At 47.1% G+C, this 19610-nt stretch overlaps 2 protein-coding genes across 4 annotated transcripts in view; both read left to right on the forward strand.

Annotated features, from left to right (window-relative positions):
- Window positions 1-7330, forward strand: part of MAP7D1 (MAP7 domain containing 1) — a 68430-nt gene extending 61100 nt beyond the window's left edge. For all 3 annotated transcript variants that reach the window (XM_055000001.1, XM_055000002.1, XM_055000003.1), the window contains 5 exons: window positions 662-715; window positions 1198-1258; window positions 3397-3505; window positions 4305-4507; window positions 6503-7330. In XM_055000001.1, the coding sequence (XP_054855976.1) occupies window positions 662-715; window positions 1198-1258; window positions 3397-3505; window positions 4305-4507; window positions 6503-6513 (438 nt within the window). In that variant the 3' untranslated portion in view covers window positions 6514-7330. The remainder of the gene's footprint in view (window positions 1-661; window positions 716-1197; window positions 1259-3396; window positions 3506-4304; window positions 4508-6502) is intronic.
- Window positions 7331-10381: 3051 nt separating this feature from the next.
- LOC129343358 (interferon alpha-inducible protein 27-like protein 2A) lies at window positions 10382-18092 on the forward strand. Its single transcript, XM_054999533.1, has 5 exons — window positions 10382-10511; window positions 14991-15056; window positions 15694-15726; window positions 16215-16376; window positions 17832-18092. The coding sequence occupies exons 2-5, from the start codon at window positions 15050-15052 to the stop codon at window positions 17906-17908; spliced, it is 279 nt and encodes a 92-aa protein (XP_054855508.1). The 5' UTR covers window positions 10382-10511; window positions 14991-15049; the 3' UTR covers window positions 17909-18092.
- The last annotated feature ends 1518 nt before the right edge of the window (window positions 18093-19610 follow it).

Here is a 19610-nt window from a genome sequence, read left to right on the forward strand (position 1 = left end):
TTGTCCATGCTGAGATGTCACTTTCAGGGAAAACCCAGTAGTGATGTCAGGTAGTTCTATTTTTTACTATAGAGTTTCCAGCGATTCCTAGAGCTACTTGACATCACTTCCAGATTTTCCCAGAAATGATGTCATGGTGCAGACCATGATGTGGCTCTCCCATGTCCCCACCTCCAAAGCTCCTGCTGGCTGCGAGGCACAATCTAGCACCCCTAGAAAGCTGAGTCTACCCCCCATTTATCTCCGCTACCCATTTATATTGGATTTATACTATTTCTGTCATGGCTTCCCCCAGAGCATCCTGGGAATGTAATTTAGGAAGTCCTGAGGAATCTGAGATCCCTGGTCTCTCTTTCTCCACCCTCTGAACTAAAATTCCAAGGATTCCCTGTGAAGGGGAAGTGATTAATAATAAGTTTCGGTAGACAGTGCCCGGAGAAAAGCAGAACAGGAAGAGCAATTTCTGTGGAACGACTTGGCCTTTGCATCTACTGTGATGCTGAACTTCATCTGGCAAATGTAACTTGATCATGATAAAATATTCCAAAGGATGGGGTTTAATCCCCCCTGCCCCCGTTATTGCTTCCGGATGTCTTTAAAAACATGTACTAGTTGTATGTGGCATGCCTTTTAGACATGGCAGTTTTCCTTTTCCCTGCAGCGGCTGGAGGAGATCATGAAGAGGACGCGGAAAGCAGATGGAGCTGATGCCAAGGTAAATGGTGCTTGCCCCACTGCTGTTCTCTTCCCCTTGTGCAGCACTCACCAAGATGTGATGGGGGACTTTGCACTGAAGTCAACTGTTTCAACACAGCAGAAAAGATGTGGTTGCCCCTCTGTGCCAGTTTCCACAGGGCACAAATCCACTTAGCATTTGTGCACAGCTCCTACGCGTTTCTGCAGGGCGTGCTTCCTAGTGGGGTATGCTCTGGGATCAGATTTGCCAGCCTCCCGCACTGCCACACTGGCACCCAACATCAATTTGAGACAGCACCCTCATCTTCCTTGTGGTTGAGTCTACATCTCAGAGATCTTGGCAGCCCTCCAGTGCAGGGGGGTCCCTCCCCTTCTCAAGAGCAGGCTAGGCTGTGCATAAGTTCCCAGGTGTGCCAGTTCCAAACCTGCTCCCTCCATGGCCTCTGTGATCAGTTGCAAGGAGGATCAGATATACTTATGGGTGGCTTGTGTTTTTTGCAGAAGAAAGAGGACAAGAAATTGGTGAACGGGAAGGAAGGGAAACAGGCCGAACTCAGTATAGGTAAGATTTGCCCCATCACACCTGATTCCTATTTGCAATAGTATTGTTGTAATAACCTTTGAATCCAGTAACTGACTGGGAAATCCAAGTCCCTCATTGACAGAAGGTGCCAGCATGGTATAGTGGTTAGAGTGTCAGGCTAGGATCTGAGAAGCCCAGGTTCGAATCCTTACTTTGCCAAGGAAGCTCGCTGGGTGACCTTGGGCCAGTCACACGCTCTCAGCCTAATGCACCTCACAAGTTGTTGTGAGGATATAGTGGAAGAGAGAAGAATGATGTTGTGAGCTGCTTGGATTTCTCCTCGGGGAGAAAAGCAGATTGTAAACATCTAAAGAATTTTTAAAATAAATAAATAAACCCAACAGGTAGATCTTTGGCATTAGGGACAAATTTGATCTCTTAATTAATTTTTCAGAATTTGTGTAATTTGGTCGGAAAAAATACGATTTTTCCCCTTTAATAGGGCATCTTAAATAACTATCCCTGGCAGGGAATTTCAGAAATACTTCCTACTTGTATGCATGGTTTCTGTTAAGCTCCCGTGCTGCTTGCTTCTCTTCTCTCAGCTTCAGTTGGTTCCCCTCCTTCATTCCATCTCAGTGTGCTTCCTTCACTTTCTTGGTGCCCCTATATTTCAAAACATTTGTTCTATTAAATTTATTTCCTGCTTTTTGACCATGCAGTGTTCAAAGCGGCTTAAGTTTTTATAATTCAATTTGAACTTCTTCCCTTCTTCTCCCTGCACCTTCCAATAATTTGTCCAAAGGAGATAAATTTGTCCAAATTCCAATAATTTGTCCAAAGGAGGCAGAAAGAGCATGGGGTGGGTGGTATTCCTTCTTTCTCCTTCCTCCCAGAAAGGAAGTCCTGTGATCTGAGCTGGGAGGACCCGCCTCCATGCTTCTGTGCCTCAGTTGTTCTTCTGCTGATACCTTTGGAACAGTAATATTATGGCCCCATTAGGTGCTTGGCGAATGGGCTGTCACCTGCTTGGATACAGCCCAGGCCTGGTAGGCTGGTAGGCTGATGGGTGTTCTTTTGGGTATCAATTTGGGAGTGAGCCCATGTGCATAGTGTTGTGTAGGCCCAACTGATCTTGAGTCATTATCCCAGGCAGAAGAAGCAACAGCTTTTCTCAAAGCCTACCTCTTTCAACTAGTATTTGGCTTACAACTAAAGCTGCCTTATACAGAGCCAGACCCTTAATTTACCAAAGTCAGTCTTGTCTGCTGTGGCTGGCACCGCCTCTCCATGGTCTCAGGAGGAGGTCTTTTTCATATCACTTATACCTGATCTTCTTAATTGGAGATGCTGGGGATCGAACCTGGGTCCTTTGGCATGCAAAGCAAATGTTCTTTTACGGAGTCACATCCTCTCCTCATCCTGGTTAGTCCTTAACCTACTTACTCCTCAGCGCCATGATCTGCAGTTGCTCTTGTTCATCTCCGTGACCCTGGCTTTCCCCTTCCTTGTCCACTCCATATTGAAACTTAAAGTGTAAGTGCCTTGGGGCAGGGATCTATTGTCTTGCTTGTATAACTTGAAGAAGCAGTAGGCATGCCAATTAAACTATATGATGACAAGGTAGGTCAGGAGCTGAAATTGGCAGAAGCAGGTTCAAAAGGTACCAGTTTGGTGTAGTGGTTACAATATCGGACTAGGATCTCAGAGAACCATATTTGAATCTCCATTCTGCCAAGGAAACTCACTAGGTAACCTTGGGCCAATCACACAGTCTGGGCTTAACCTACCTCACAGAGTTGTTGTGAGGATAAAATGGAGGAGAGGAGAATTATGTAAGTCGCCTTGGGTCCCCTTTGGGGAGAAAAATAGGGTATAAATGAAGTAAAATAAACAAAATAAAAATAAAATGTACCAAAATCTGACTTCTAGTAACAGGACATAGGTGACATAAATGAATTAGTTTGGTCTGACCTTACCTCTTGGCTTATATAGAACTCCCAGGCAGCAGAGACGCTGTTGTGACACAGCAGTGAGAGATCCCAAAGGACTCAGGGAAGGACAAAAAGATACTGCTGAATCTGTGGCCTCCTAAAATAGCCACATGACTTTGGCCTCTCTACCATGGATGTAGAAGTCTTCCATGGCACCCAACAGACCCCTTTCCTGTGTTCCAGATGGTGAAAAGCGGCCCGGAAGCCTACCCAAGGAAGAAGAGCTACCCGAGATGCAGGCCTCAAGCCCAGCAGGTCACAAAGTGCCACTTCCGGAAGGAACGCAGCACAGGTACCATGTCCGTTGAAGGAACTGGACTCCAAACTGGGGTGGGAGGTCAAAATGGTTGCCGTATGCCAGCGTGTTCTCCCATGCTACTAACATAATGTAGGAATACATAATGTAGGAATACAAATTATGCAGCATGACCCCTCAGAGGCTGGAGTGCGGGGTGGGGGGACGCGGAGAATCAGCATTTGCACTCTTCCCACAAGATCCTGTACCCTTCTTCTGGTGTAAGTAGAACAGTATGGCACAGAGTCTTTGGACGAGAGCCAGTTTGGTGTAGTGGTTAAGAGCGGTGGGGCTCTAATTTGGCAAACGGGGTTTGATTCCCCACTCCTCCGCTTGAAGCCAGCTGGGTGATCTTGGGTCAGACACAGCTCTCTCAGAGCTCTCTCAACTCCACCCACCTCACAGGGTGATTGCTGTGGGGTAATAACAACATACATTATAGACTGCTCTGATTGGGCGTTAAGTTGTCCTGAAGGGAAGTATATAAATCAAATGTTATTATTACTGTAGCATTTTGCTCTACCTTATGTGCAAAATGCAGTGAATTTATTATACCAACCACCAGTGGTGAAGAATGTTAACGGTGCAGTCCTAAACAAATTGACAGCCTTCTAAACCCATTGAAGTCAATGGGTTTAGAAGGGTATGACTCTAAGCAGAGTCTGCACTGTAAATTGCTGTGCAATGTTCACATAGCCTTGCTTCCTCCTTCCTTAGATACAGGCCTGAAAAGTCTCTGCAATTCAGAGCTGTTGTCTGTGACTGACACGACCCCTTTCCCACTTGTCCCCTGCAGCTCCCCTGTGGCTCCTGCTCTTTCCCTGGTAAACGGCCTGCAGGCCAGCAAGCGTGAAAATGGCTTTTCCTCCACTAAAGAGCCCAGCGGCCGGGAGCACTCCACAAGCCCTGGGCTGGGCATGGCCGGAGAGGCCATTCTGCCTTTTGCCAACAAGGAGCCCTTCCTCACCAAGGCTGTGGCCAAGGCCCCGCAGGTCACAGGTAAGATGCTGTCCCATGTCTGTCCCGAGACCTGAATGCAAAGCACACACTTGGCTGCTGAACTGTAGTCCCTTCCTTTCTGACCTTGGAGGCAGTGGGGCTGGTTTCTTGGGCTCACCTAATTCCAGGGCTTTTTTTCTGGGAAAAGAGGTGGTGGAACTCAGTGGGTTGCCCTCGGAGAAAATGGTCACATGGCTGGTGGCCCCGCCCCCTGATCTCCAGACAGAGGGGAGTTTAGATTGCCCTCCGCACCATGGTGCGGAGGGCAATCTAAACTCCCCTCTGTCTGGAGATCAGGGGGCGGGGCCACCAGCCATGTGACCATTTTCAAGAGGTTCCGGAACTCCGTTCCACTGCGTTCCCGCTGAAAAAAAGCCCTGCCTAATTCTCACATCTAGGAGGGTGCTGGTCTCTAGTGCACCAGCTTGAATACAGGCAGTTCCCAGTAAGCACAAGAGATGGTACTGGACCGGCAGGTTCAAGCCCCGCTTACACACTTTATTTATTTACTTAATTGTATCGTTTTCAGTCTAGAAAAAAGATGGCTAAGGAGGAGATGTGATAGAAATTTATAAAATTATACATGAGTGGAGAAAGCGGGTAGAGGGAGGTTTTTCTCCCTTTCCTGTAATAGAGGAATTACTTTGTTAATTTGAATGATCATTTTCAGTCTAGAAAAAAGATGGCTAACGGGGAGACATGACAGAGATTTATACAATTATGTATGAGGCGAAGGAAGTGGATAGAGAGAACTCTTTCTCCCTGTCCCATAGTACCTCAGACTTGGGGGCACTCAACGAAGCTGGTGGGCAAGATGGACAAAAGAATGTACTTCTTTACTCAACGAGTACTTAAATTGTAGAATTCACTGCCAGTGGGCATAGTAATTGGCTGTAAAACAGAGTCGGACAGATTCATGGAGGGGAGGTCCATCAATGGCTGCCAGGAGCCCTATGTACAAAGGGGGGTGAAGATGTTCCTATGGAGAAAACTGGCCCAAGCTTTGCCTTTGATTTTAAAGGCCAACACCTGAAATCGGTCATGGCAGGATTCTCCTAGCTTAGACTACCTCACAGGGTTGTTGTGAAGATAAATAGGAGGAGAATGATGGAAGCCGCTTCTGGTTCCCCACTAGGATGAAAGATGGAGTATAAGTGAAGTAAAATAAATAAAAATAGGTAGTCAGTTAAAATGATAGGTAGCTGGTTTAAACAGGTTACAGGTGATTGTTGGAGTTGCTGACACAAACTTTATACATGTGTGACGGAGATGTAGTAGGGCCAAACAATATTGGGAAATGATCTCTAGAACTATTTCTTAAGGAATATGTAAAGAGTTACTTTCTTCCCCTCATAGATCCAGAGGAGTTAGCCATGTTGGTCTGTAGTTGCAAAATAGTAAAGAGTCCAGTAGCACCTTTAAGACTAACCAACTTTATTGTCACATAAGCTTTCGAGAACCACAGCTCTCTTCGTCAGATGCTGTGGTTCTCGAAAGCTTAAGCTACAATATAGTTGGTTAGTCTTAAAGGTGCTACTGGACTCTTTACTATTTTCTTCCCCTCAATGTTTCTTACTGAATTACGTAGACTTCCTTCCCAGAGTCACTCAAGGATTTGTTTTAAATACTATTACCTCTGCAAGATTAGTCTTTGCTGTGTACTGGAAAACAACTATAATAGCGAGGAGTGGCTGGAGAAACTAAGGGAATGTGTACAGTTGAATAAACAAACTTGTAGCAAAAGTTAGGTGTGATAAATTTAATGTTATTCGGACTGAACTGAATGATGTCTATACGATCTGTTTATAGAATCGAAGATGAATTTGTAAAGCTTTGTACCCACCTGTCCTTTTACCAGATAAAAATTTTATTTAAAAAAAAATAGATAATCAGCGCTTGTCAAATTGATCCCAGAAGCAACAGACAGGCTACATTTGGTTCTGTCTGCAGACTTTCAAGCCTCTGGTTATTTTTGTCTTTTTCTTTCTCTTCCAGAGGTTCTGTAAGCCACGATGCCCCCACTCCCTTCTCCCCAAAGGATGGGTGCAACCAAGTGCCAACTGCAGGCTAGATCTAACCAGAAGATCAGCAAGAAGCTCCGCACCCCACAAGGATCGAGGAGGCGCGGGGAGCCAGGCTGGATAGAGATGGCCCAGCCCCAGAGACTCTCTTTTTCTCTCTCTTTCTCCTCTCCTCTTCTTTTCTTGTTTTTGTTATTATTTTTAATATGCACCTTATCAGACTCATCCCTACTCATATTTCATCCCACAAGACTATATAATCGCATAGTTATTTAACTGGCTGGGTACAAAAAGGATGTGAATAATGTACATAAACCTCAGTGTTAACACGGATTGCGTCAGCATCATCACCGGCGGGGTCTCGCTGCCCCCCACATGTGTGTTCGCAGGAGATTCCTTTGGGACTACTACTTCTTTTTTTTGTTTGTTTTGAATGCGGGCTGGGTCATAGCTGGGGGAGACGGGATCTTGGCATCGGGCTGGGGTCCGTGCGGGTGTGTCTGTTACAACCAGTGCAAAAACAGACAGGTCTGGATCTCTAAATTAAACTCTCTGCGTTTCGTCTCAGCCAGGATCCCTGCAGAGTTTTGTGTGTCTGTGTGCATGTGTGTGCACCATAAGCCACTCAACGACTGCCGTGGTCAACACTGTGCTTTTATTGGGTGCTGCTGTGTGTGTGTGTGTGTGTGTGCGCGCGTGTGTGTCTGCATGTGAGATGGCTGGGACACGTCGCGCTGGGTGTCATTGTGACAGTATTATACATCTGAACAACCTTTTATGGACAATAAAGATAACAAATGACTATGACTGTCTCTTCTTTGGGGCTGAACAATTGCGGGGGAAATGTGTTGATTTCTCCCTCCCCATCCCCATTGGACAGAACTGTTCCCAAAGTCTCTTGCAATCTGTGCCTTAAAAACATTCTTCCCTCATCCGTCCCTCACTCCCTACACGCACACATTGTTTGGGGCTGTGGGGTAGTTTTAATGTTTCCTGTCCCATGACATTTGGGACTAGAGTTGCTGGAGATCTCCTGGAATTACAGCTGATCTCCAGACTGGAGAATATAACAACAACAACAACATTCGATCTATATAGTGCCCTTCAGGACAACTTAATGCCCACTCAGAGCAGTTTACAAAGTATGCTATTATTACCCCACAACAATCACCCTGTGAGGTGGGTGGGGCTGAAAGAGCTCCAGAGAACTGTGACTCAGCTGGCTTCAAGTGGAGGAGTGGGGAATCAAACTCGGTTCTCCAGATTAGAGTCCCGCGCTCTTAACCACTACACCAAACCGGCTCAAAATATGGTTGCTTTGGAAGGTGAACTCTATAGCGTTACACCACACTGAGCTCCCTCTTCAGGTTCTAACCCCAAATCTCCAGGAATTTCCTAACTTGAAGTTGGCAACCCTATTTGGGACCACTCATAATGTGAGGGATTCAGGCATTAGAGAGACGAGTGGAGAAGACAGTTTTTCTTTGGCATACTTTACCTATGTGTTAGATTTTTCTGGTGGAGGGGGGGGACGAACCTGCAGCTCAACAAAGGCAAAATTCAGTTGCAACTCCAGTTCTAGGTCTTAGCCAAGTTATCCACTGCATAGAAAGTTTCTTTGGCCCTGGACTCTCAGCAAGACATCCAGCGAAGATCGCATCCACAAGGTGCTGTGGCCCTCAGCTTCCCCTGATGTTTTGTGGGGGCTCCCGGGCAGGGAAATGTGGAGCACCCCCTTCTAGCCTTTTACAAGGATGTTGCTTTTCTTGACATTCCTTTGCTATTTCATTCAAGCGTCAACTTTCAAAATGGCCATGAAATTTCACTTGAACCCGAATGCAGCTGTACCATTAGTTGCAGATGTGTAACAAAAAGATACAAATGAAACTAGCTGATCAGCTGTACTTTCAAGTGCAGGATTCCACACATCCCGTTTTTTACATTTTGTAGCATCTAGCTTGATGATGAATTCTAGTGAGCTCAAAAGTTTGCATGCTTTTTATTTGTTGGTTTATTTATTCATAGTCCAGCTTTCTTACTGACATCCAAGGCAGATTACAGCAGTGCAATATAATCAACAGCTAGGACATTCACTGAGCAAAGTACAATCATGAGCAACAGTTCTTAGGACATTCAGGGAAATGGGCCATTTCCACACACGTTGAATAATGCACTTTCAATGCACTTTAGCAATCCTTTGGAAGTGGATTTTTTGTTCCGCACATGGAAAAGCAGTTCCAAATATTAACTAGAGAGTATTGAAAGTGGATTATCCAACATGTGTGGAAGCAGCCAGATACAAGGGAATGGTAGCAGAAAAATTTTAAACAAGCATAAAGCTGAACACAGAGATGAAATCTATCTGAAACAAAACATAACTAATTTAGTGGTGCGGAAACTCACTAGCAGGCAAATATTTACATCAGCAGACAGTACCCAATGGCATAGCATTTAGTCCCCATCCCTTCCAAGGCATGTCTGGAATATTTCTTAGGATACAGTCTTGTCATCTGGGTGGAAAGCTCTTTTGAATTGTTCAGTTTTGCATAGTTTGTGGAAAGCCAGGAGAGGGGGGGCTTTCTAGACCACGTCAGGCAGGCCATTCCATAAGGTGGGGGCCACCACAGAGAATGCACATGTGCAGGCAGCTGTTGATTTTGCCCAACGGCAGGGCAGTATCTGCAGAAAGCCCAGACGAGCGAAGCTGCCATGATGGAACATAGTGGGAGATGCATAGATACAAGGGACCAAGGCCATGAAGGGCTTTGAATATGATAGTCATGACCTTGCATTGAGCTCAGTAACTGATGGAAACCAATGAAGTGACTGCAGAACGGGAGTGACGTATGTGTGCTCCTGACAGTAAATAAGCTGCAGTGTTCTGCATGAACCAGTCTCCCAAGCTGACTTTGAGAGGAGACCTATGTAGACTGCAAGCTCAAACACCTGTGCCATGAATCCAGGTGGCCAGATCAGCCGTGTCAAGGTAGGGGGATATCTTCCAGGCTAGTCTGAGTTGTGAGAAGGCCTTTTTTTGCCGCTGCATTTACTTGCTTCTCTAGCGGCAGTGCTGGGTCTAGTAAAACCCCTAAGCTCTTAACTGAGAGCCAAGCTACAAGTGACGAATGACACTTGCCTGGCAAGTGAACAGACTCACGCGCATTCCTCCCTGTTCACTTGCCATTCACTTGCTCTCCACTTGATCAGTTGACTGATTGCCAACTCTAGACTGGGTCATTCCTGGAGATCTGGGCATGGAGCCTGGGGAGGACAGGTTTTGGAGAGGGGAGGGACCTCTGAGGGGTATAATGCCATACAGTCCACCCTCCAAAGAAGCCATTTTCTCCAGGGAAACTGACCTCTGTAGTCTGGAGATCAGCGGTAATCTCAGAAGAACAGTTGTAATTCTCCAGAGGCACTGATCTTGGCCACTTGTAATTCCAGATCTGACGCTGGCTGGAGGTTAACAACCCTCTGGGCCACTGTTGTGTGGGAGTGAGCTCAGGCCCTACGGCGCAGCATCGGCGGCCTCTTCATTAAGCCGCCCCAAGCTGTGGCTGGGGTGCCTTGGCCAGAGGTCCAGGCCTAGCCTGCCCTGAGGCGAACCCAAACTGGCAGGTGCAGGAGCTGGACTCTTTGTCCGAAAACTGCAAATCTCTGTCTCTCTTGGAACAAAAGCTTCGGTCCTTGGAACGGAGGTTTCCCCCTTTGGATTGCACACCAGGCTTCTCATGGGTCTTCCATCACTGAAATCCTGGGAAACGCACGGCGGATCCTCCCCCCACCCCCCCGGCCACACCGCCGCATCGCTCCTTCGCCACGCCTTCGTGAAAAAGAACAGGAGAATCGAAACTGATCAGACTGCAACAGACTCTACTGAGCAGCCGCTGAAATCCGGCCCGAGCATCCTCTGCGCACCCTTGGCAGGGACAGCGGTCTGTTCCTCCCACCCCGACACTGCAGAAGCTTCTGCTCAGCAGAAGGTAAGGGGCTGGAAGCTAATGCGAAGGGCATGGGGGTGGATGGGGGGCAGCGATCTGGATTTAATGCAAAGGGCTTGACATGGGGGGGGGGCTGAGTGGCAGCCCCTTCTCCAGCCACCCCCCAACTGGCCCGAGGTCTGGAAGTCTCCCGCCCCCCTTGCTTCTGAGACCGCTGCTTGAACAGGGCAGTTCTCAGCTGCGAGTGGCTTGCCAGAGGGGCTGAATTATAGCCCTGTAGCTGTTCAGAGGTGCATCTCTGTATTCCTGTATTTTGAGTTTATGCTGCTTTTCAGATTTCTGCAATTGTATTGTTTTTTAAATGTCCCAGTTGTTGGTTGTATTGACTTACACTGTGTAATCCACCTTGAGTCAACATGAGAAAGATGGAACATAAAAAAAATACATAACTCTGTCTTTCCACCTGTTATTCTTATATTGGGCCAAAATGAGACATGATGTTTTCCCACAAGTAAGGTCAGGGGGAACCCTCAGGTACTCCCACCAGCCTTGTTCACAAGTTACAGCAAACACAGCATCTGTGTACAGTGTACACTTGATTGATCTTTTCGCACATATTGAGTAATCCTCATGTTACATTCAATGCATATAAAGCTTAACATAGGACTGAAACCATTTATCTAGGTACCGGCCCCCGATTCAGTTTCATTTGTAAAGTGAATGCATGTTGTCTCTTTCTTACAACTGGGTGCATGTATGTGTATAACCTCTTTCTGTGTGGGTTCTGTGGGGCCAAATTAGGAACCAAACTTGCAAGACAAGTAAATTAAGAAATGTCTTAAAATCAAAACCTTTCGATAGTCGGAATAATACAACTAGAGTTTTATGACCAAATGCATAAGTGTGAGAACAGAAACTTGCAGGAAATAATGTCTGTAAATTCAGTCAAATAACTTGACATATCACTCTGGGGTGAGCAAAGTCCAGATTCTTGGGTCCACCAAGTGCCAGAATCCTTTGATATACAGTCATCTTGATTAAGGAACACACTGGAACCCAGATTTCAGTCTTCAGCTTAGAAACTACAGCCCTGCAATAACATAATTCCAGGAATTGTACAAAACTAAATTTAACCTCCCCCCCCCTTTTTTTTTACTCATTGGTTTTCACATACAATGTCTTTCCAGTTGGCTAATTCAAGGTGATAGGAGCTCATAAAATGTTATCAAGCTCCCCAGCAACCAGCCTTCTCCTCGACTGCTCAGCTCCAGACACTGGGCTAAATCAACTAGCTCATAGGGGTTACAAGGGCGTTCACTGTAACATGGGAACAAGGCTACCATCACACACCTGGGAACTGTGTTCCTAAGGACTCCTGGGCCAGATTCAGATTGGGACGGTGGCACATGATGAGAAGCAGCTTCCATCTTCCGCTCGCCCATGCCGAGACAATCCTGGGGGCAGGTAAGGTTGCCAACTGTGGCTTGGGGAAATTCCTAGAGGTGTCTGAAGAGGGTAGGGGTTTGAAGAAGAGAGCAAGCTCCGTGGGGATATGGCTGCATAGAGTCTGTTCTCTGAAACAGTCATTTCATCAGGGGGAACTGATCTAGAGATCACTTTTAATTCTGGGGGTAGACTCCAGGCCCCACCTGGTGGTTGGTAACCATGCCGATGGGGTGTTTGCCTAGTTGGGGTTTGTAGGTGCAGTATTGTATTGGCTGTCTAGTTGGCATGGGAACAAGGACACACTGTAGACAGCACGATTAAATTTTTTAAAATATACACTCTAAATTCAGAATTTTAATTACGGCTTTTATGACATGTTTACTTGGGCACAATCACCTTGTTGGTAGGCAGCACTGATTCCAAGAGACAACTCTTTTTGCTGTCACCACTGTAGGCAGGAGGATTGCTGAGGCATGCAGGGGCGGGGGGTAGATTTTTCTACCCTAGGCACCTCTGGTACCCTCTGCTGAGAGTCATGATTTGGGAGCCTCTGTCGCTACCCCAGCAGGGAGGGCAAGGTGGACTGTTGTGTCAGGGCTTGTCGCTGCCGCCACTGGGTGGGGCCCCAGCTGGGCCGGCCCTGACGTCAGAGGGGCACCAGGGATACTGCAGGACCCTGCTCTGTGGAAGGAGGGACGGTATACATCACCCAGACTCCCTCTCAGTCCACTCGCTGGCCTGCTCAACCTGGCCTGCTTACCCTCTGCGTCCTCCGTCATCTCCTCCCAGAACTCTCCTCCAAGCCTCCACTCTCGCACTGCTCTGCTCTGCTCTCACTCCACACCATCACTCCTTACTCACACCCACCACCTCAGAGCTCTTCCTAGCCACCTTAGGAGGGTGTTTCCCTCCTACCACTAATCCCTTCTTGGCTTCCTTGCCTTGCTGGCAGGGTGGGGTTGAATGTGAGCCATCCCCAGCTGAGGTCTCCTTGGCCTTGCTCACGAGGAGCTGCCCCAGCCGGCTTCTGTGCTGCTGAGCATGCCTGACCTTGCTCATGAGGAGCTGCCCCAGCCGGCTTCTGTGCTGCTGAGCATGCCTGGCCTTGCGAGGAGCTGCCCTGGCCAGCTTCTGGGCTGCCTGCTCATTGATGCCGGGCGGGGCTACCCATCTCCTCCCCCAGAATGCCTGTGGCAGCTCCACCTGGAGGGGCTTGGCTCCTAGCATCTCCTGAGCCAGGCTGCTGTCCTCTAGCCAGGGTGTGGCTCTGGGCTGTAGTGGCTTCTTCTCCTCCTTGGCTGGTAAGGGCTCTGTTTGGGCTGTTGCTGGGTCCCTATTCCCCCTGCCTTGGCCTTTTTCCTCTAGCCTGCTTAGCCCCCTCTCTTCCCCCTGGAGGGTGGGACTAGCTGGCCTCTCCCTGCTCCCCCCAGCCTTCTGAGGCTTTGGCCTTTCGCCCCTTCCCCCTGGAGTAGGCAGGTTCTGGCTCTGTTTGCCAGACAGAGCGGTTGAACTGCTGTCTCCCGGCTGCCCCCTGCCGCTGCCTGTCAGCAAGTCCGGGGGCTGGGCTGCTGACCCCGGACATGTAGCAAAAATGCACAGGAGTCTTGCAACACCATATAAACAAATCAGATTTTATTCCAGCAGAAGCTATCGTATACTAGAGGCCACTTCATCCGATGCTGGTAGTAGTGGCTCCTCACGCAAGTAGGGAACCACTACAGGCATCGGACCACGTGAGCCCTACTCTACTTCTGCCGGAATAAATTCTTGCTTGTCTTTAAGGTGTCACAAGACTCCTGTGCATTTTTGCTGCAATCCAAGCTGCCTGAGGACAAGTTTGCCACCCATGCCTTCCTGTGGGTGTCCTGTCCCTTCAACTGCCAGGTGTGTCTGTGCCTAGCTGCCTAGAAGGGTCTCAACAATACATTTTAAAAATAAATATAAAGTTCCAGAAAAGCTTTAAAAAACCCTCTACAACATATCTAAATAAACTCATTGCTCTTTAAGGTGCCACAAGATACCTTTTGGATTTTCTGCAACACATAACCCATTCCTGTACCCTTACTCCAGCCTCAGACCAGTGAAACTGACAGGCTTAGACTGGAATAACTCAGTACAGGATTACCCTGTAATGTGGCTGCCCCTTTGCAAAGGTGGGCAACAGTAATGTAGTAGTAGTAGTAATAGTAGTAACAATAACAATAATAATCACAATAAGCTTATATACTGCCCTTCTGGACAGATTAGTGCCTACTACACAGCACTGGACAAAGTCAGTATTATTACCCCCACAATACAGCTGCGGAGCTGGGGCTGGGAGGAGTGGCTTCCCCAAGGCCATCTGCAGAGCTCATGGCAGTAGTGGGAGTTGAACCAGCAGAGTGCTGACTCAGAGCCCAGCCACTTAACCACTATGCGACAGCATTTCACCAAGAGAGTTAAGCAGATCCCAAACCAGATAGAGACCTATATAGAAATGAGGGGAATTAAAGGCTACACGCACAGGCCCCAGGAACCAACTCTTTTCAATCTCCCCAAGTGCAGACCCTTTCTTTTGCCCTTTTTGCCTAGAGCCTAGGTCTTGCTTACATATTGGGGAGATATGCATGGACACTCAAAAAACACACCCTGTGGAGTGAGGTCCTGTCTTGCATTTCCAGCAGTGACAAAGAGCACTAGCATTCACAAAAGGACTCACCTTAGTTTCATATCACCTGCATACTTATGTATTTATTTACATCATTTATAGTCCGCCTTTCCTTCATAGGGTTGCCAGCTCTAGGGAGAGAAATACCTGGAGATTGTAGGAGTGGAGCTTGGAGTGGACGGGGTTTGGGGAGGGGCTGGAGCTCAGCAGGTTATAATCTCTTAAGAGTTTACCATAGAAAGCTGCCATTTTCTTCAAGGGAACCCTTCTCTGTCACCTGAAGATCAGTTGTAATTCCAGGAGATCTCCAGACACCACTTGGCAAGCCTGCCTGTGACTCATGGTGGATTAAGAGAGTTCTGAGGGTGGTTACAGGCCTGATTTTTCTACTGGATTAGTCTAACCAGATGTCTGATGTCTCTGTGCAGGTCATTCGACTCAGCTGCACCCACAAGGCAAAATCCACTCTGACTCAAAATCTCATACAATGCTGTGTAAGACCACCTGTTTCTACCTTCTTGTGGACCCACCGTTGTGTTTCCCAGATAGTTCATAACACTGTTTTCCCTAGATTAAAACTTGGAGGCATGTTTCACGCCCAAAAAGATGTGTGCACATTTTCCCCCTCAGTAAGCTCCCAGATCAAGGAGGGCCAGTCATTTTTGCTTCCTTTTGTCCTCTCTTTCCTTTGCCCCATCGATCCAGGAAGTGTCTTTACATTCTAGGCAGTGCCAAGGTGATCCCTCTGGGATTCCCCTACACCTGTGAGTTACAGCAAGGAGCTGCATCAAGAATTCCCAGAGGGTTGTTAGTAGCTCTGTTGGAGAGCCATCCTAAGCAGGGTCTACTCAGAAGTCAGTCACATTTTATTCAGTGGGTTTTACTCCCAGGAACACATTCTTAGACTTGCAGTCTTTAGTCATTGTTGACAGCTATAAATGTCTTTGCTGCATCTTCAATAACATTCAAGAACAAAAGCAAGTAACAACAACAACAATTAATAATTTTTAAAGGATGGTGTGATTTCTTGGTATTTTAGAGAAACTCTCTTACACCAGCCTTGGGATAACTGTTTTTGTCTTACCTATTCATGTGAGATCCAATTATTAACACAACTTTCTTTTTTTTTAGATAAAATTGGTCTCGGAGCTGCTGCTGGCCTAGGTAAGATTTCAGTAGTCAGTAAATACATTCTTCTGAAATGTCATTGCAAGCTAGATTTCCAGCTAGAGATACCACCCCCATATCTGGCACCAGTCAAAGAGGGTTAAGTCTTTTTCAATGACTAGCAACAATTCATTTAAGAAACTTTAGGTTCTTAGTACCCGTGCTGCTTTCAAATGATAAAGGACTAAAAAAAAAAAATTGGACCAGGAAAGGACTCCCCCCAACAGACTCCGGACGAGGCATGCCATTCTGCAGTGAGGAACTAGTCTACAAATACAGGTTTGAAAGTAGATGATTACCTTTAGTTCAGGAGCCTTGATTGGCTCCTGCCAAGCAGGCAGGGGAGCTTTCTAAAGATTTACTTTTAGACAGTGAATAACTGATAAGCAGGCTAATACAACCTGAGGGATATTATCACACGGACTGTTTTTCTATATGTTGTTGTAACAAAGCGCGGAGCTAATCTTGCCGTTCTTCCAATGCAGCGGTTGCCACCCTTGGGATCCCTGTGGCAGTTGGAATGCTGGGTTTCAAAGGTGCTGGAATAGCAGCTGGATCCGCAGCTGCAAAGGTTATGTCGGCAGCTGCCATTGCCAACGGTGGAGGAGCGGCTGCCGGGGGTGCTGTGGCCACCTTGCAGTCAGTTGGTATGCCTGCCACTCTTGAGAGAGCGATCGCGTAAGGGAGAAGGGGGGTTGATCTTTTTGTTGGAAGAGGAGGATTCAGTGCTGTCCCTTTCCTCAGGTTTCAGAGGGGGACAAACTAAAGAAGAAAGACAGAGAGGTCAGGGCACTCTGTTTACTGCTCTGACTATCCTTTGATATGTAGATTGCTATTCTCAGGATTTCCTCCTCCTGACTTCCTCCCTCTCTTCTCTTCCTGGCTTTATTCCAGGCACCATCTCTCTCTTTCCTCCCTTCATCTTGCAACCATAGATGCAGGACTTGTCCTAGCATCCATGTGTATACTTAGACTAGATAGGTAGATAGGATCTATCTATCCTCCTTTCCTATCAGAGTCCTACAATAAAGAACTCTTATTTCCTTTCTAAATATAAACAAGTGTATGCTTTGTTATTTTCTCTCCTGCACACACGTCAGCCAGCAAAACCAGCTCACAACCACCTATAATCACACTTCCGCTGCTAAATAATAAACTCTGCTAATGTCCCAAACATGGAATCCTTTAATTAGGTTTCTGGGGTCAACATACAATTTATTTATCACTCTTAAAGAGAGCACAAATGAGGACTTGCATTGCAGAATGGGTTAAGTGTATGAGCACTTTGGAATTTGTGGGGGACAGGAAGCAGGTGCCACTACAGGATGGTTGCTATGGGTGGGAAATGGAGTCAAACACAAAATGGCTGCCATGGGATGAGGCTAGGGTCAATCACAAAATGGCTGCTATGGGGTGAGGCTAGGGTCAATCACAGAGGCCTATTACGAACCATTGGGAAGTTCCACAAAACATTAGAAATTTACAAATCACATGGGACTTGGGGTTTCATCTCCCTCACACCATGCTGAGCTCAGGCAGGGTGGACACAGCACTTCTGCTTCAGGACTAGTCTGTTGCAGATGTGGGGGGATGCCACGGGCCTACCAGGAGATGCCCTAGTACCCATAGTGGCCAATCTGTCCCCAAGGAGGAGGATCTCCTATGTTGAAGACGCCTCTCTGAATGGGGAGCTGCTCATGCAGAACCAAATGTCTTGCCTTCTAAATTCTTTTGAAGTGCCTTCTGCACTCCTTGGTCTGGGGAAGAGACGCTTTGGTGAAGAACCAAAGGGGCACCTGGAAGCCCATCCGTGGCCACAAAGGTTGCCAACCTCCAGGTTGGGCCTGGGGTTCTTCCAGAATTACAACTGATTTCCAAACTACAGAGATCAGTTCCCCTGGGGAAAATGGCTGCGTGGAAGGGTGGAGTCTAGGGCATTATACCCTGCTAAGGTCTCTTCCCAAACTCCACCCTCCCCAGGTACACCCCCCCCCCCAATCCACAGGTATTGCCCAAGCCTGAGTTGGTACCGTACCATATGGAGGGGTGGCGGGAAATCACTGCATCACAGTAACTGTGTCCTTGATCTTCCTCCTTCTCAGGTGCTGCGGGTCTATCAGTTGCTACAAAAGCTGCAATAACAGCTGGAGGAGCCTTGCTGGCTGCCATTCCAAAATGAAAGCTGCCAAGGGAGCTCCTTATGCCTTCTGGAAGAGAAGCGGTCCTGTGAGACTGGTGATGAATCTTCCCCATTTGCTACGCAGAAATACACAATGCTTGATTTGATTTAGGAACCGTCCTGCTGAAGTCTGTTCTTGTCCATGGTTTCGCTGTACAAAACCCAATAAAGCTCTCATGATAAATTTTATTTATTTACTTCATTTATACTGCACTTTTCTCCTCAATGAGGACCCAAAGCAGTTTACATCCTTTTCCTCTCTTCCATTTTATTCTCACAACAAGCTGTGAGGTATTAGGCTGAGAGGGTATGACTGGCCCAAGATCACCCACAAAGCTTCCATGACAGAGTGGAGATTCGAACTCAGTTCTTTAAGTCCCTAATGTTAAACTCTTAACCACTACGCCAGAACAGCACAGTCTGGGTAAAAAGGAAAGTTGATCCCACTCCCACAGTGCACCCTGGCAGGTAAGGAAGGGTTTCAATTCTTTTCCAAGCAGAACTTCAACGGTTCCTTAAAAATAGCCTATAGGTTTCTATGGCAGATTCAGTGGTTCCTGGGAGAAATCCCCCAACCCACCCACTAAAGTAAGACAAAATCCTGCCCAAAATGCTCTTATTCTGATATCCTGTCAAGACACGTGTGGTCCACCAAGCCAAAGGTAGTATCTCGCCTCTTCAGGGCTAGAAAGAAAATTGTCACCCTCGGTCATAATGCCAGAACTAGGAGTTGAAGCATCATCCAGAGAATTTGACAGGCTGTAGATTGAGGGTCCACAGGAAAAAATGATTAATTCATACAATAGGTCATTAACTTGTGGAGCTGACTGTTCTGTGAAGTGATCCCTGCAGCTTAGATGAGAGACAGTGTGGTGTTCACTCAGATTGTGAGACCTGGGCTCAGACCCCAGTTCTGCCACGGAGCTTACATAGGCCAGTTCTTCTGCCTAACGTGGTTGTTTTGATTGATTGATTGATTGATTGATTGATTGATTGATGTCATTTATAGTCCATCCTTCTCACTGAGACTCGAGGCGGATTACATAGTGTGAGATTAGTACAATCAGTATCAGGAACATTTTCATACAGTGTTAAGGACATCTCCACAACGTCATAGGATTTTACAAAGACGTAGCATTAGCAAGATCAAAGCATTAAAGGAGAATTGAGCACTTTAAGAACAGAAGAATCTTGTTAGATCAGACCACTGGTCCATCTAGCCTAGTATCCTGTCCCACAGTGACCAACCAGTTACTCTGGAGGGCTGACAAACAGGGCATAGCAGTCCAGGTCTTCCCTTGATGCTGCCTCCTAGCACTGCTATTCAGAGGTTTATTGCTTCTGAATGTGGAGATTTCCTTTTGAGGAAAAGTGGAACAAAGAAGGCACTACAAAGTCATGGAGAATAAACCCATTCATTTTTTTAAAGCTATGGCAACTATACAGAACAGCTGTTGAAGAGGGGCCATGGCTCAATAGAGACGCATTGGTCTTGCATGCAGAAGGTCCCAGGTTCAATCCACAGCATCTCCAAGTTAAAAAAGGACGAGGGGGTATATGAAGTGAAAAACCTCCAGCCTTAGACGCTGGAAAAGTAGCTGCCAGTCAGAGGTCAATACTGACCTTGAGGGACCAAGAGTCAGATTCAGAGTGTGTGTTCATGTGCCCAGGGACAGATGGTGGGGGAGCTGTGGCCCTCCAT

Source organism: Eublepharis macularius, chromosome 15 (genome assembly GCF_028583425.1).
Source record: "Eublepharis macularius isolate TG4126 chromosome 15, MPM_Emac_v1.0, whole genome shotgun sequence".
Lineage (NCBI taxonomy): Eukaryota > Metazoa > Chordata > Lepidosauria > Squamata > Eublepharidae > Eublepharis > Eublepharis macularius.